At 36.9% G+C, this 18,048-nt stretch overlaps 1 protein-coding gene across 2 annotated transcripts in view; it reads left to right on the top strand.

Moving 5' to 3' along the window:
* The window catches only part of CTNNA2 (catenin alpha 2), a 474,395-nt gene that overhangs the window by 90,466 nt on the left and 365,881 nt on the right, over window positions 1-18,048 (top strand). For both annotated transcript variants that reach the window (XM_082760174.1, XM_082760175.1), the window contains exon 3: window positions 7,837-8,032. In XM_082760174.1, coding sequence (XP_082616300.1) covers window positions 7,837-8,032 — 196 coding nt within the window. The remainder of the gene's footprint in view (window positions 1-7,836; window positions 8,033-18,048) is intronic.

Below are 18,048 nucleotides of genomic sequence, written 5' to 3'. Positions count from 1 at the left end.
AACTACTTACACTGTATATAATTATATACATATTTATATTTTCAATATTAAGAAATGACAAGGCCTGAGTACCTGGTGGGCAATCAGTGACGATCCCCAAGGAGTAGTATTACAGTGAAAAAATGCCTATCAGTATATTCCTCCAAAGTGTCCAGATTAGTACATTGTGTGATGTGGTTATAGAAAAGCTTCAGTAACTAAACCAATCCAATTCAAGCAGATTTAGGGGAAAGAGGTATGTGGGGGGAAAGTATTGCAATTCTTACATTTTCGGCCCATGCGTTTCAGAAATCTGCAGGGAGGACAGTTTAATTCACGCCGTCAGGGATGCTCTTCTTTCTATGAGCTGGAGCTGCTGACTGGGATTAATTTGATAAATGTCTGAGCCAGCTCTGGCCCCTTTCACTGCTGGCATTCCTGCCTGCCTGTGACCCCTGCAGCAGGGAAATCTGTGCTAATACAATTTTCTCCTTTTATCAACGACGTCTTCACCTTTCTTTTGTGCTGCTGGAGCTGTGTAAGGAAGACTTAATTCAGGGTGGGACTGAGCTATTAATTAGTGAAGTTCTGTTGTTCCAACAGAGATCTGTGCTAGAACTGCGTGAAGCTTCTTTAATAAAACAGGAGAACAAGGTTCCCTAGTGTGATCACAAAGCCAGGATCATTATAGGATTGCCAAATGAGCTTATGGTAATTATCAAGTGATATATTTGATAATTGTACTAAATTTTTGTGAGATCTGCATTAATTAGTAACTTCAACTGATACAGACATTCCTTCCTTTGTGCATGCATAGGTGGGGTAAGTTATTTAAAGTAAACCAGTTAGCTTGAAAGCCCTGGCAGAAAAGTGAGCTATGTTCTTGTCTAATTTCTTTCTTTCTTTCTTTCTTTTTTTTTCTTCTCCCCATGAATACAGTTAAAATCTTCCAGGTAGACACTTCTCAAAAACTCAAGCACGGTGTTAATAAGAACAGGTTATTTCTTTTCTTTCTTTTTTATTCTACAACTTCAGTTATAGGCTGATGTATGGCTTTGTTCGAAGGGGAAAGCAGCTAAAGTGTCGTGGGTTTTTCTTTCACTGATGGGAGAAATTTTCCTCTCCCAGTGTGTCTGACTTCTCTGAGTGGTACTGCTAATTTTGGCAGAGACTGCTTTCTTAGCAGTTCCGACTGTTAATTTCATGTCATTTCAAATAAGCTGACACCAGGTATCCCAGGTGGGCAAAATTGCCAGATTCTGATTTTATGAGCAGTTTTCTTTCTGTAAGAGCTGTGTGTTGTACAGAACCCAACCTGGCCGTGCAAAGGCTGGAATCCAGAATTCCCCTTTCTGGAGCAGATGTCCTCAGCACATGCTGAAGAACATTTCCTCTCCTTGCTTTGCTGTTGCTCCATGATGATCCAGCTTTCTTTGGAGAGAAGAGAGCCCCAGCATTGCAGTTAGTAATACTAACTATTTAGTATTACTAACTGCAATACTTTTATGGGAGGTGGGAGATTTCCTTAAGTAAGGAGGTTCCAGAACTTTACCCCGCTTTAGCTCTTTTATCAGGTTATTCTATTAAAGAATATAGAATCTCCTCTGGGATCTTGAATAAAATCTGTTTTATAAAGGAAAATAAAATATTTGTACAAATCATTGTACATTTTTTTTCCCTTATATCCTGCCAGAAGCTCTTGTTTCAACATCTGCCTGTCTTCCTGTACTGGAGGGGTCCAAAGTGGTTGTTCCAGATGCTGTTCAAGGAGTGCTGGGTGGAGGGGGATGATCACTTCTCTCAGTCTGGCTATGTTCCACCTGAGGTGTAGGCAAAAACAACATAGTGTAAGAGTATCTTAGTCTACTTACTAAGAGTATAGTGTATAGTATTAAGAGTTTATCTTAAGGTGTAAGAGCACAGGTATTTTTGGCTGCCTTTTCTGCCACGGCAGGCTGATGGCAGCTTGCTGCCTATGAAGGTCCATCAGGTTCCTTGAACCAGATTTGCCCCCAAGCCCATCAGTCCCTAAATCAGTCTTACAGCCAGGTGTTCCTCCGGTACTGCTGCATGACCGGGCTTTTGTCTTCGTCGACTTCTGTGTGGTTCCTGTGAGTGGCAGCCTTGCCACGAAGTGCATCAACTGGTCCCCAAGCTGCTGTCATCTGTGACTTGATGCAAGCCAACTTCACTGCTGGCACCGGGTCTTCATCCTTAATAGAGAGCTTAAGTCATCTAGGAATAAATGCAGAGGAGTATCTCTAGCAGTCCTGTAAGTCCGCACCAGTTTTCTCTGAATCAATGCAAAAGGAAGATGACCGTAAATGTTAATTGAATGAGGTGCTCAGCTTTCTAAGCATGGCAGTAGCAATTATAGTAGAGATTTCTGGCTCATCATGGCACAAGACTAGGAAATTTCATCATGTCCTTTGGAAAATATTTATGTTTTGGAAAGAATATATGCACTCTGTGTCTGCTTGTCAATGCTTTCTTCTCTGTATATGTCATTTCATCATCCTGAGCCTTTCTCATATGCTCAAATTTGTATGGGAATGGGATTTCTGGCACTTGCAGATTTTAGATGTTTTGCTATGCTCATAAGTTTTCATTATCTGGTCTTGATATGCTGATTACTTGTTGAGGCTGTACATTAGGAACAGTCCATGTTAGGCTGCATCATTCTGTACATGTTCACTCCTACACCTGCTGTGATTGACGAATTCAGAACTTGGAGGCTTTTCTGCAGGACATGTATTTACATGTATAAATTATTACTTGTGGCAGAGATTTCAATTTTAGGCTTTTGTTACAAGTAGCTGAAAGGTGTGTATGTTAAAATAAATCAGGATATAGTGTGCGTTTTCTATTCTTAAGGAAACTAACCTCTGGTGTTTTCTTCTGGTGCAGTAAATGAGACTGTCTCTGAAATGAAGTATTTTTTTTTTGATCAAATTAGTTTGGGACCTTGATTCAGCAAAGTAATTAGTTTAATCTATTGAGGTCATTTAAGTGAATGTGCTATTGAGTAATTTTCCAAGCAGATTGAAGTGTTTGGAATAGAGAAGTGAAATTAAACCGGAGTTGGGAGAGTTGATGTGCACAAGGTTGGATACCTGAGTGACTGTGCTGGGGCTGGAATCGATGCAGCCTCTCTGTCTCTCCTGTCCACAGGACATGTTACAGCAAGCGATGTTCAGATGTTGCACTGGTACATGCTGATGATTATAATGTTCTTTTTCTTTGTACTTACTATTAAGAAATGTTTTTTCATTAGCTGACATCAGTCTTTTCTCTGCCTTTGGAGTCTTTTTTTTTTTTTTTTATTTTAGGGAATTTGTTGTCAAGAAAAAACACTTTACGTGTATCTTAAAGCTCCAAACATTCAAGTTGTTGTTATTTATTTATTTATTTATTTACTTATTGCTTTCTTTCTAATAACAATGTGAAAAATCTCTATGTTCCTGCTCTTGTCCTCTTAACCTGGAATCAGAGAGAAAAATAAAACTGGCAGGTCACCAGTAATCTTATTGTTGAGGAGGGGTCTGTCAATGAGAGCAGGAACTGCTCTGTCTCCATTTCCTTTTAATTCTGTTTCAAATACTTAAAAACAAAAAAGCAGGTTTCTAGGATTTCATTTAAGACCTTGAAAATTGCCAGATAGAAGGGGTCTCTGCTGTAGTCCAATTCTTGTACTAATCTCGGTTTGCAGAACTAACCTAAAAATAGCAACGTACTAGGAAAAAACATCCAGAGTAGCAACCAACTTGGTTATAAGGGGCACTCAGTCACTTTCTTTTTGTTATTGTATTCAATAGAAATTAAATTTATGTAAAACTGATCTGAGAGTCAAGTTAGGCTCAAGATTTGTCCTTTGTTTCTTCTGTGAGTGTTGTTACCTGTTATACCAGGTCACCTCTTTGTAAGCAAAATAAAAAATAAAAAATAAAAAAATGCTGGCCTCTGAATGCTGCTATTTAGGTAGTGGGGAGATGAAGTTGCTGTTTCTCTTACATGTTTCGAAATCTTTGCTTAAATTTACAAATCATCGAAGGTGTATTGGCAAACAATATGTTTGTAGCACCATTTGTGAACTTTGCTCTCTTGCTAGCCAGTATCGTGTGTGATTTTCTGGTTATGTTTGAGTCTGTGCTTTTGACATGCCAGAGATTTTTAAATGATTTTTTTAAAATGCTGGGGGAAAAAAAAATAAAACAAAACAAACAATAATAATAATAATAAACAAAACAAAAACAGAAAACAGCAAAACTTTAAGGAGAGAATTGGGATCAAGGGGAATACACCAGCATTTCTTTTTGAAAAAGCAGATTTACTCTGGTTATGCTGTGTTTTACATGTCCTTTACATGACATGGTAAGAGAAAACTCCATCTTCTGGGGCAGTTGGTGATCTCCTTTGTGCTGGGCTGATCTGGACTCACAGCAGCCTGGTGCATTAAGAAGGGCTTTACACTGCTGCTGCTTCCTCCTCCTCTCCAGAGCCTGTGTGTGTGAACCTGATTTGCAGAGACTGTGCCACAGAAGGAGGTTCTTCACCTTTCAGAAACACCAACAGACACCTGTGTGCCTCTTAGGAATTTTTCTGTGTTTCTGCATATCAGCTAGCGCAGGACAAACTAATTGGTATTGATGAAAATGTGATGAAATACTTTATTATTTTTTCATGTATTTTGGGAAGTTCTGATAAACTTTTCATAATGTTTTACGGTGTTTTGATTGCATTTCTGTGGGTGTCTGTAATTAGATATCTAAGAAAACTATTTAAATCTGACACAAGTATTTGCTGTGAGCACACTTTCTCTGAAAAAGACCACTCAGCTTTTTTCCTCTTCCCAAATAAGTGTTTCTTTATCTTTCTTTTTAAAGGGATATGAGTTATATTTTTGGCCATTCCTGTTCAAAAAGAACACTATTAAGTGTTACTTTGAAAACTCCTTAGACTTATGACAGGTACAGAGAGAAAAAGCTCCTGATGTAAAAGGCAAAATATATCAACATTTATTTCTCATTTCCTGATTTAACTGAACCTATTGTGTGCCCTTACAACCATCCTTTGAGCATCCTGAATAAGGTACGAGGCTTCTAACTGTTGGTGTTTTGGGAATTCAGCAAACCATCTCCCTCATCTGGGATACCAGCACCTGCAGCTCATCTGATTATGTGCAAAAAACTGAATTCAGCGTTTGTCCTTCTGCTTTCTTGGAAAGAAAAAGGAGCAGTAACTGATTCCCAGCCAGCTCCCATTAAGCAAAACACACATAATTAAAACTGATGTATGTTCAACCAATTACTATTTTTCATTCTGCTTTGCGCATTATGTGCTTATCTATTCACAAGATGGATTTTTGCAGGGCTTCTCCCATACTTAGCAGTTTTAGGAGGAAAGCCTCTCTTGTTGCACGACACAGTTTGTGTGAATTAAATCAAGATGTTTACTTTGCTATGTAAGTACATTTTATTTGAAATTGCCTGTTGAGAGTTGTTATGCTCTGAGGGCTATGTGTAAATGGCTTGTTGCTTCTACTGAGAACATTGTTGGGCTAGTAAATCCAGCATGTTGAACCATTTTATTAAAGCATACATGTACATATATCTAAAATACATATTCTATGTGTACCATCAAAATGTTTTGGAGATCATGGTGGTAAAATATTTATTCAGGATTTATTTCACTTAACTGAGAAATCTTATACCTATTTGATTGTTCTCACCCTGGTTTTCTGTGTTTCCCTCCTGTTTTATGAGACAGTATCTATTTCTAGGAACAAACTTGTTGTATTCTACGACAGTTATAGTCCCCATTCCTGTTCGTTGACTGCAGCAGTTCAGTACTTCTAGATGCTCTTACAAGAGATGTGTAACTCTTTTGTAGGTAAGGTTAGATGAGAAGAAATTTGGTAGTTGAATCATTCATAGAAGGAGCAGACTTGCAGATAGCACAATCCTGTCACATTGATTTTTATTATTTTTAATGGAAAACTATGTTTTTAGGGTACCAAAAGAGGTCTGTAATCTGACTGATCCTGTGTCTTCACAGGATTTCAGCAGTTAGTCTGCCAGTTACAAATTATTTGTGTTGGTGCTATTTGAAGAAGTTGATTCTTTTTCTAAAGCTATTGATATAGTATCTACCTGAGAGAGTTCTACAAAATACTCTGATTTGACTTCATTTATTGACCAATTTATCTTTACTTGAGATCTTTTTCTTCCCTTTATCTGTTTATTGCCACTGGTATGTATTGCCACTGTTCTGGCAATATACCTCTAGTTTGTTCATTAAGTTCAAACAATTAAGATCAAGTTCCAATGTTGTTCTCTTCCTTTTCAGATCACTTCTGTGAATTTCAGTAGGTGCTCAATAGTTTTGTTGCCTGTTGCATCTGAAAGGTTGTCTTAGTACTCCCCGTGATGTACTGGATAAATCCATTCTTTTGGATAAACCTGAGTTATATTACAGAATTATCCGAGTGTCTTCATAAAGTCCTAAAATTATTAAATAGATAATGATAAACCGTGAAAGGATATTCAGGAACTTTTATTGAATAATAATTTAATGGGAAAAATAATAAAAAAGAATTTATTTCTAAATATAAGTAGTGGAATAAAACAGATAACAGTAGAATACTATCCTGCTGTACCCAGGCATTTTTTCCCTGTACCTCTCTGTGTATGGTGTTTTCAAGCCTTGACAGCCTTTTCTATTTTATTTTTATTAAGCTTCCTTAGTCTCCCTGTTTTCAGATGTGGTTGAAAAGGCACAAAGAGTGTGATGAAAGGCTCTTTGGTCACAACTGTAACACATTGTCGTGCTTCCCGTAATAGGAACGGGATAGCAGTGAGGTTTTTTTTACTTCCTTTTAGGATCTTTCTTGCTTTGTATTGTCTGTCTATTGCAAAGACTTTTTTATTATTATTATTTTTCTTACGGTAGATTTTTAGGTTAGCACACAGATATGCAACTTAAATAGACTGCCCTGGGTTGTATTCTGGCTAGGGTGAATTGGATCACCGATTGTTATGGATCCATTGCTTGTTTTCATGTATTTAACACCTGATGATATCTGATATTTGGGCTTTACAGAAAAACATCCTGCTAGAGCTGGAGCGACGTTAAATTTTTGTGGTCCATCCACCAAAAAGCTGTGATGTATGTGCTGTATTGTATATGCTGTGCTGTATTGTTAAGCTATGTGGTTCGGGTTTCTGATCTGACAGCTGAATAAGGAATTCTTGTAGGAGATTCTAAAAATATGAAAGCAGATTTCCTTTCTTTTTAAACACTGGGGAGAAAGTATGATCATTTTACTGTCCACTGTTGTCCTACACTAATATGTTCTAAATATACTTAAGCACTATTACACAGGATAGTTTTAACCTGTATAATCTTTGCAGCAGGAGCTACTCATTCCTTAATGTCTAGAAAACAGCCACAATGGTTTTGTCACTGCTTGAACGTAAGTGGTGGTACTTATCTCTAGAGGAGATTGCTTTTCAAATAGTTACTGACCTGTATGTTTGTTGGGTTTTCATTTTAATGGCTTATTCACTTTTTAAAATGAAGACCAGTGACAAAAGTTTCTCTTCTTTCTCTCTTTCACTGCTTGCCTGCTGATTTGCTTAGACCAGACTAAATACAAGCTAAAAGTAAAAACCTTTTTTTGGGGTGCATGTTGCTATGCTTCAGGCTTTGAACTTTAGATTTTATATATTCAATACATGTGACCATTGCATCATTTCAACAGAAAATATTGAGAATATTGAATTAGATGACTATCTATTTTGTTCTTAAGAGCAGAAGAATTGTTCAGACTTATAGAAACTTCTTTTCTCTTTCCCAAAGGTAACAACGCTTGTTAACACAAGCAATAAGGGACCGTCTGGCAAGAAGAAAGGGCGCTCTAAGAAGGCTCATGTGTTGGCTGCCTCGGTAGAGCAGGCTACTCAGAACTTTTTAGAAAAAGGAGATCAAATCGCCAAAGAGAGCCAGGATCTGAAGGAGGAACTGGTTGCTGCTGTAGAGGATGTACGCAAACAAGGTATGTGGAACAAACTACTCAAGGGTGTAACTGACATGGTTGAGTCTCTTCAAGATTTCTTCCAAAACAAGTGTATCAGCTTCTCTGATAGTGTAACATAAGACAAACCACTCTTATATTACACTACATGTATAATATATATATAACATACAGATATTAATATACCTCTACCATTGTCACTGGCAATGAGTAATAAGACTGTTTTAACTTTGTAAAGCAGTATGTAGTTTTTTCCTTTTCCTTGTTCTACCACCCAGTAGTAAACTCAAATATTATTTACCAACCATGCTGCCTAATGCTAAAGCTTATTGTTTCATTTTGGACTTGTTTTTTATTCTGCTGTGTAACAAAATGATATAATTTGTCACTTAGCTAAACTTTGAGCAGTAGTTTAAAGTCTGTGAAGGCAAATGTAGAATTAGTATTATGGTACATACTTTTCTGAACAATCTAATTGTGGTTTCAAGCATGTATTGAAATACACGCAAAGGTTGTCATGCTCTGAAAATATGCAGATATTAATATTAAAAACATTTTGGTGAGTATTGGTGATAATAAGATAAATGTTTTCAACCTGTGTAGGTAAAATTGCAAGTTTTAAGATAAGCAGCCTTACAGAAAATTGTTTGTTTGGGCATTGGAGTCAGCCATTGGATAATACGTACTGGCAGAACTTATGCTGGCTTTGCAAAATGTAATTTTTGAATAAATTGATATTATAAGAAAACTGCTTTGAATAAGAAAACTGCTTTGAACTGCTCTGAAACTTCACAAATATCATGGATATCCATGGTTCTGTGGGAATCATCTGACAGTTTTTCTTCAAAAGGTTAAACATATGTCAGACGCTTTCAGATTTACATGTGTAGTAGGGGAAAAATATATCTTCAGTACATGCCCATAAGAAAAACTTACCCTTTTATTGACATTTATTGTAATTATCTTTGTTGCAACAGACTTAAGTACCTTTTGGTATTTTCCATTGTAAATCCTATAATCTAAAGATACCATCTGCCCATACCATCATTCCTAGGCTTTAGAACAAGACTGGCGGATTTCCAACTGAGATTTAGAAAAAGAGTCTCAAGTACTTAAGTATAAAGTACTTACTGATTTTCAGTGAGGCCCCCAGCACTCATTTGATGTTTTTTTCAGTTCTTAAAAATTGGACTCAAGTGATCATATGAGTGGGCAGGGTTACAATCCTGTATACACAAACGTTGACCTGTGAATGTTCCAGTCTATTCTATCCTGAGGCTGTCTTCCACTATATGTATAGTTGATTTCACAGTTTTCCTGTTTCTATGTGTTTTTTTTTTTACATCATACTGTACTCTCATATGTAGAACATTATGCCAGTTTTCTGTTTTTGTTCATTTCTTTTTGTTTTCTTTTAGAATTTTGAAGCTGATGCTTGGTGGTTCTGTCATGAAGTTTCATACGTCAGCTACTTCAGTTTCCTATTGCTTACATTATTTAGTTTGTCCTATGTCACATTCTAGATGAACATCTTCAGTGCTCCTTCTGAATTTGTAGCTGTCTTCCTTTGGGGCTGTGATGCTGACTCAATTTTGCTAGCTTCTCTCGAGGAGCTTTCTACTGTCTCAGAGTCATCAGCCCTGATCCATCAGTCATGCTCTCTGATCCAGGCGTATGCACCACATTCATTAGCACTGTGTCTGAGCTCCTTATTTAGCTTTCTTTGTCATTAGATCGTTATAGTAGTTAACAATGATTTCTTTGCACATTAATGCTTTGTAAAGCTAGAGGCATTTAAGAAGAATGCTGTGGAGAGTTTTGGTTTTCTTCCTGAAAATGGATTTCTGACTTTTAAATTGCTAACGAGCCTTTTATTTTTTTAAAATCCACCCCCCTTTTTTGTTTTGTTTTGGTATTTATTTATATATTTATTTATTTTAAAGTGCTGGCAGTAGAGAGACGAATAGAAAGCTTAAGCAGTATTGTGCAGAATGATACAGACGTCTTTTGTCAACAGCCTAGAAAAATGTATGTCAGAAAAGTGGAGCAGCTTTTTTGGGTTTGTACAACACGAGTCCATAATTAAGAAAGCAGGAGATGCGAAACGTCAATATTAGCACACGAGCCACATAAACTAGACCAGCCTTGGTGCAATGTGGAACGATATGTTTAGCTCAGTGGCATACAGAGCTGGATTAATAAACCGGGGCTGTGTTTTGCCAGACTATTGCTTGTTGATTTTCTGGCAAAATTCCAGCTTGGATAATTACACCATCAACCTAAAAATGTCTTCTGCAGTTACAGCTGGCTCTGGTGTTCCTCATTTCCTGTCTTAAATTGCTTTATACTGTTTTGTGCTACTATATACAGTTGTAATTCATCCTGGACAGACTTGCTTTCGATTGATAGGTGTAGAGTAACAAGTGAACAAGTGTACTCTATCATTTGTGAAATACTTCGGAAGGAATGTGGATGAAAATAATATATAGCTTTAAGAATATATAGCTTTAAGAAAGAATATATAGCTTAAGACTCTTGGAATCTGAAAGGATAAATTATATTTGGATAGCTGTAGAAAATTCTGACGATCAACAGTTTTGATTTACAAAGCTAAGTTGTAAAAAAAAATAAAATACAATCAACATATTTTTAATGTTTTTCTTACTGCATTTCACACAGCTTTATGAAAAATATTTTATGTATAAAACTCATAAGTGTGTATATCCCATAATAATTCTAATATATGTCCAGTTTGGTCCCATAGGTCTTAAGAAAGCCAAAATAGTGAAAATAAGCTTCAGTTCAAAGCCATATAAGTGAAATTATCCAGTTGCTGTACAACTGAATAATTTGTGGCATAGCTGTTTATTCACATGTTGTCAGATCTGTGTAAAATATCACTGAGATGGGGAGCAAACGAAGCACTGATGTTTGTCATTTGTGTCTTTGTTCATTAGAGGTGAGGGAAAGCAGACAGTCTTCTGCTTACTGAAATTTTGGGAGGAGTGAGATTTTATATATATATATTTTTTGATTCTAATAACCCTAGGCCCTGAAACTGTAAAGCTTGAGAAATGCAGAGGATCAAAGAGGAACTCATAAAAAACAAGAAATGCGGTCTGGGGAGAGGACAAGATGGGCATGTTTCCCTGGCGTAGGTGTTACGCCTTTATTGATCATTGCAATTGATCCTTTACTGATCATTACAGAGGAAGTATGTTCCCTGTGGAGGAGACATTCAGGCTCTGATTCACATGAAAGAATTGTTGATCTGTTGGGCTCAGGTCAAATAAATTTATTAAGAAGCAGTTTAGGGTGCCAAGGGAAACAAGACAAGGAAATAGATAATGTATATTTATTGTATCTATTAAATGACTTAGGAAACATCTGTCCTTGGAAAATTAATGCTTTTAGTATAATTTACCTAGAAATTTTCTGGCAAATAACTGAAAACTTAATTAGAAGCATGATTAGGTCCAGCAGCAGGTTGTTGTGTGTTTAAAATTCGGCTTTTCAAGGAGCGTAGATGCAACTTTGCACCATAATCTGAAATTTATACTTCAATCAAGGAACAGGAGATAGCAGCTGACATTTTTCATGTTTGAAGATAACATAAACTTGAGGTAGAATTAATTTTCTGCTCATTGAGATTTATGCACGTTGCATAAAGAGAATACGATCCATGTGCTGTTATGAGCGTCAGTAACTTGAAAGTATATATCAACAACTGACACAAAATGACTAATATTCTTAGCAACATTTTTCTTGGTGATGGAACATGCTAAAAAGCATGTTTTTGATGCCCTTCTTAAATTCACATACACAATGCCATCTTTTTTATAACAATATATAATACTATTTTAGCTCATATGCCTCTTTTGATTTCAAAGACAACCGTATGGCATAGACAGATTATGCTTTTTTAAATCCTTTCTGCCCCTTCTTCCCCAAGTTGCATTCCATTCTCACACTGAAGTCATTCCTAGTAAGCTTTTTTTTTTTTTTTTTTTTTAAATTTACATTCAAGTCCAGGGTGTGAACATTCTCATAGCACGTTAAACTGATGGCTTGGATGTACTTGCTCAGGAGAGTCAGCTGCAGCAGGCTTTCCAAGAGCCCTCACACAACCTACTTTTTCTGCTGTCCTGATTTTTACTTATTTTTTTAATAGATGTTCCCATTAGTACCTAAAAACTTTCCTGGAACATCTTGGTTGTAGCGGTTAAATTTAAAATATTACAAACCTTGGTTGAATGAATTGAACTTTGGTTCACTTAGTCAATGAGAATTCAACAAATGGATGTAGTCTTGCTCTCTCTTTGTGCATTCTCCAGCATTTTTCCAAATTTATAAATAAATAATGAAATCATGGAAGTAGAATTACGTCCTAAAGGCGTTTCTGTAGAAGCCATTGGGTATCACAATATAACCACCATCTGACGTGAAAAAGGAGGAAATCATTTTTATAGAAAAAACAAATGAAGAAATATCGTCTCATTTCTGCGTTTGTTTTCAACTGTGAATCCCAGGGACAGCATTCAGAATGAAGGGTTGATATGTGCTTGTATTTAAAACTTTCTATTACTCTAATATCTAAGCATGGGTTGCTTGAGGGCTTTTTTGGCATTTCTCTGAGTCTTTCTGACTGATCATTATTCCCAAAGTCCGAGCTGAATGGAAGAACTGTTGGATATTTGGTTTGAATCTGATGAATATGAAGGAAGAGCTGATACTAATATTTTATCACTTAGAATTTGTCTAAGTAACCTAAACTATTGCTTCCTACCTGGATTAGGGGCTATTATTTAAAAAATAATAATAATGAAAGGTTATCTTGCCTTTTCACTTAAAACTGTGTTCTTCTTATGTTTATTTGTAATCCTCTTCAGTGAAATACATGATAACTATTTTTTTCTGCTTACAGAAGTTAGTGACCACTATTTCTAGAGAGAGAAAAAGTCTGTGTGTACGTTTGTGTGTGTGTAGAAAGAAATAATTGAAGAGCAGTAATTTATTTTAGTCAAATTAATAATAATTTCTGAAAGATGAAGTTGGACTTGTGGTCAGTCCTTCTTTATGGGAGAATGAATTTTGGTCTACGCTTTTGAAAGAACCTGTGTGTATAATAAGCATATTCTGTATTTTGCCAATAGTGTCTATGATGAGGTACTCTATAACTTGTTTTTTGCCCGTCTCTCTGATGGCTCCCATTTGTGCAACAGGAAGCTTTGAGCATGGAGATCTGAAGCTGTGTATTCAACAAGTCATTGAAGCTGTAGCCTGAAAACTCTATCTTCTTATTCAAAAATATTCATAATCTATTTTGAATTGCTTGTTACATTTAGAAGTGAATCCAATGGTTATTCATGTTTGCAGTGCTCATCCTAGGAAATATAGCATGCTAAATGTCATTCTATGCAAATTCTCTAATGCTAGCTCTTTCAGTCTGTTTTCAAATCCATTAATTATTTCATCTCTCAGAGAATTTACCTTTTGAAAGACATTAATGTTCCCTTTGCAAAATGATTTAAAGCACTTGTGATGAATGAGCAGACACTGTATAGAATCTCAAAGAGTTGTTATATGCATAAATAGTGCCAGGGGTTGCTGAATCCAGTGGAGAGACAGCTGCAGCTCCATGGCCCCAGCTCCAAGCAGCAGTAGGGCTGAGCATAAATTCACAGGAGGCACACGTATACAACTCACATATACCACAAGACATAGCTAGAGAAGTACACTGACCAGTAATTTGCTTGCACATGACCTTCTGTCTTCTTACTCCTTCATTTTCCCTTGCTTGTTCCTTCCCATGCCATCTTGATCACCAATGATTTCTCCCCTAAGCATCCCATAAGAAGCCTTGTGCAGTCCCAAGATACACATTCTGTAATTGGTCCCGGACCCCTGGGTAGTAAAGCAAAAAATAAGGAAGCGTTCAATGCATACAGGTTATTTTCGGTATACATCCCAAATAGCTCAAGCTGTTGGGGAGGTCTTGAACTGATGAAGGTACTTTTAAATTTTCCTGTAAAATGTTTCCAGTTAAAGCCAGCTGAGGACTAAGCGCCTGCACTTATTCTCTGCATCATTTTCAAAAGATGTGATTCTGTCACAGCCCTGGTTAGACTTTTTCTAGTGTTCATTGCACTTTTCAATGTTTTGTTCTAGATCATGATTGTTCAAGTATATGAAAGTGACTTCAAGAAATATTTAATATAAAGGGTGGTTGGCACTTGATATCTTGTCCAAATATCACAGATTTTTGACACAGATTTCACAAAAAAACACAGTGATATGTTTTAAAAGTAATAAAAATTAATGCTGGGTGATTTTGCCTTTTCAATACTACATTTAGCTACAATGTCTTTTTTGAAGATTATATTACTGTTGTAGCTTTGTAACAAGGGAAGCATGAAATTGCTTTAGAATGTCAGCTTCTGACAGTTGTCAAAATTTAAATTTTACTCCCAATTGCAAGTGATAAAAATACTGTACTTCCAGAAATAATTTAATTGAATTGTAAAATCAGATTCTGAAGACACCGCTTGTTTCTTTAGAAGCAATCCTTCTATTAAGAAGGATTGTAATTGAGAAAGAATTGTAGAAATACACTGTAATTAAAAAAAAAAAAAAAAAAAATCGAAGGATTTTAACTAAGGCATATTTTTCAGTATATATTTTGCTCCACCACTGATCAGAGTGTACTACTACAGTGCAAGAAATTTCTGAATTTAGGTCAAATTTTAAAAATAGTTAAATAGTGGTTTTTAATTTGTTTTAAAGTAGGGTCTTACAAATTGGAAAAGGTGCCATAGGCAGTTATCTTGCTCTGTTCTGTCTTCCAGCAGTACTTTCAAAACTAGGAAGTTTCAGCCCACAGTCAATAATCCCCAGCAGTATTAAATGTGAAGTATTTTCAATTAAGTTTTGAGATAACCATGAACAATGGGTCTGCAGGCAGATTTGACTGGCATGCATGAAATCTGTATTTAAGCCTCTGTATTAATTCAGTACAGAGATTTGAATTGAAGTCTCTGAGTCCTCAGAACAGTGCCATTACCATAAAGCTGTAGAGCACCATGGGACCAGCCTCTCAGCCCCTCTATTTGAAGTTGTTCTAATTTATGGTTCTGTGAAATATCGTCTGGATCGCAGCTGAGTGCCTGAAATCACTATTGATTCATTAGACAGAAATTCTGAACTGATTTTTTTTTTTCATGTTTGGTTGAACAAAAGATGTTTGATTTGTGCTTTGAACTGAAAAATTGGTTGTTTTGCAGCCTCAGATTCCAAGTACTTGGAAGGAGAACCTTTCGTAGCCTGGCAATGGAGTGACCTCTGATGACTGTGTGTAGGTGCCCTCTTCAACTTTCATCACCAATGATGGAAGTTTTCAACAGATCAAAAGCAATACAAGTTTCTCCAGCTGCCTAATGAAGCAATGGATAGGGTTAGGAAAACTGAGGGGGTGATCCAGAGATGTTGTCTTGGAGACCCTGGAGGTCTTCAAGAAACATGTAGATGTACAACTTGGTAGCGTGGTTTAGTGGTGGACTTCAATACTAGGTTAAAGGTTTGACTAGATGATCTTAGAGGTCTTTTCCAACCTGAATGACCCCATTATTCTATGTTTCATTCTGTGTTCTTTATTTTTGAATGCATTTTCCATGACCTGGTCATGGCAACCAACTTTAAAAGCAGCTGTAAAGACGCTTTGTTCTCCAGTACGGGTTAGGCTTAATTTTGGGTATGGTTTCAGAAAGTGGTAGTCAGTGAGAGAAGCAATACAAAATGACAGCATGAAAATTTGAATTACACTTCCTAGTGTCTGGATCATAAAAACTGCAGAAGATTTTAATTAATTATCTTTCCATTTACCATTTCAACACATTGTTTCTTGCAGTACATTTTTCGCATACTACAAAGGCTTACTATTCTGACTAATATTCTACAGACTGAGGGAACAGAAAATGTTTTAATTAAATAACGTGTTGCTCTCCTCTGATAAGTGTCAAATTACCATATTCTGATAGCCAGCTGTATCATTTTATCTCAGTTGTAGCCTCTTTGTCAAAGATAAACAAGTTTTGAAGTTTAGGTTTTCAAGATCTTATGGCTGCTGTTTCTGTAGGAAAACTGAAAAAGGAGGCAGTTCTCTCGAGTGTATGGAATTTATCATTAATTTTATATCAACTAAAAGTCTAGAATCTCTGTGATTTCTCATCTGATTGTGATTTGTGATGTTTGCAAATCTCATTCATCCATAATTGTTTTAAATTTGACTTTTTTTTTTTTTGTGTGTGTGTGTCTTTTTCATTGTGGATACTTCAGTTTCTATCCTTTCATGATTTCTACAGTATTTGACAAAACATATGTTGTTTTTCTTCACAAAAATATATCACACCTTCTCATCAGTACTACCCATATTTCCTATCTTCCTTTCACCTGTTGGTTCTGTTTCTCACATTTTTTAAAGGAAAAAAAAAAGTGTTTTTAATTTTTTTTTTCTTTTTTTGTTTTACATTAAAAAACTTTAAGAATATGATGACACAAACCTGAGAGGAGTGGCTGATACCCCAGAGGGCTGTGCTGCCATTCAGTGCAGGTCAGGCTCGATGTGGAACCTCATGATGCTTAACAGGGGCAAGTGCAGGGTCCTGCACCTATAGGGTGGAAAAACCCCAAGCACCAGTACAGGCTGGAGAGCAGCTCTGCAGAGAGGGAGTCCTGCTGGACAACAGGTTAACTGTGAGCCAGCAATTTGCCCTTGTAGCCAAGAAGACCAATGGGATCCTGGGGTGCATTAAAAAGAGTGTTGCCAGCAGGTCAAGGGAGGTGATCCTCCTCCTCTACTCAGCCTGGAGTAGGCCACACCTGGAGTATTGTGTCCAGTTCTGGGCTCCCAGTATAAGAGGGACACGAAACTACTGGAATAAATCCTAGAGGAGGGCTATGAAGATGATCAGAGGACCGGAGCACCTGTCGTATGAGAACAGGTTGAGAGAGCTGAGCCTGTTTAGCCTGGAGAAGACTGAGAGGGGAACTTACCAACGTGTACAAATATCTGAAGGGAGGGTGTCAAGAAGATGGAGCCAGAGTCTTTTCAGTGGTGTCCAGCAACAGGACGAGAGGCAACAGGCACAAACTGAAGCACAGGAAGTTCTGGCTAAAATGAGAAAACACTTCTTTACTGTGAGGGTGACAGAGTACTGGTATGGGCTGCCCAGAGAGACTGTGTAGTATCCTCAGGAGATATTCGAAACCTGCCTGGATGTGATCCTGTGCAATGTGCTCTACGTGACCCTGCTTAGCAGGGAGTTGGACTGGATAATCTCCAGAGGTCCCCCCCAACCTCAACTGTTCTGTATTGTGTGATCATGTTCATAATCTGCCTATATCTTTTATCTCACGCCCATCAGAAAGCCCATGTAACTGGTGAGCTGTGGGCAGCAATAACTCCTTCTTTATTAACCTCAGGCTGCATCGCACATGGAAATGTATTCTCATCAGAGCCAGGTAGTCCCTGCTTCTGTCGAGTCATTCACAAACAGGCACTAAGTGAGTAGAAATAAGAAATGGTATAAACTAGCAGGGATACAAAGCAATGGAAAACTTACCCTTTAAAACATCTAGTGAGCTGATCTAACCATCAGTCCTACCTACCTACTCCCTGCTTCCCAGGAGATGATTTACTTTGTCAGCTCTCAATGTGGAGTAACTTGCTGTTCCTTCCATTCTCAGTACTCTATGGTAATTTTTGGTAAACTTTGTTACAAAAATGTAGCTTGCTAGAAAATATCAACCCTTGAATCTGAAGCTTATCTCAGAAAATATCAATTTCAAGTGAATATTTCCTTTGGCATTTTTTTTCATGTGATAATACAGAATGATGGAGCTGATTCTAATTATGATTTTGAACTTCGTTGACAATGCCTAGCGCATAGATACAATCTACTGACTAACTTGCTTGGCTATACAGTATTTATAAGCCTCTTCAGGTCACAGAATGAAAGCAGTATCCAGAATGATGCAATCTG

Source organism: Aythya marila (assembly GCF_965140915.1).
Source record: "Aythya marila genome assembly, chromosome: 4".
NCBI classification, from domain to species: domain Eukaryota; kingdom Metazoa; phylum Chordata; class Aves; order Anseriformes; family Anatidae; genus Aythya; species Aythya marila.
Note: the sequence above shows the minus strand (reverse complement) of the source record. Positions and strands in the feature narration are given on the sequence as shown.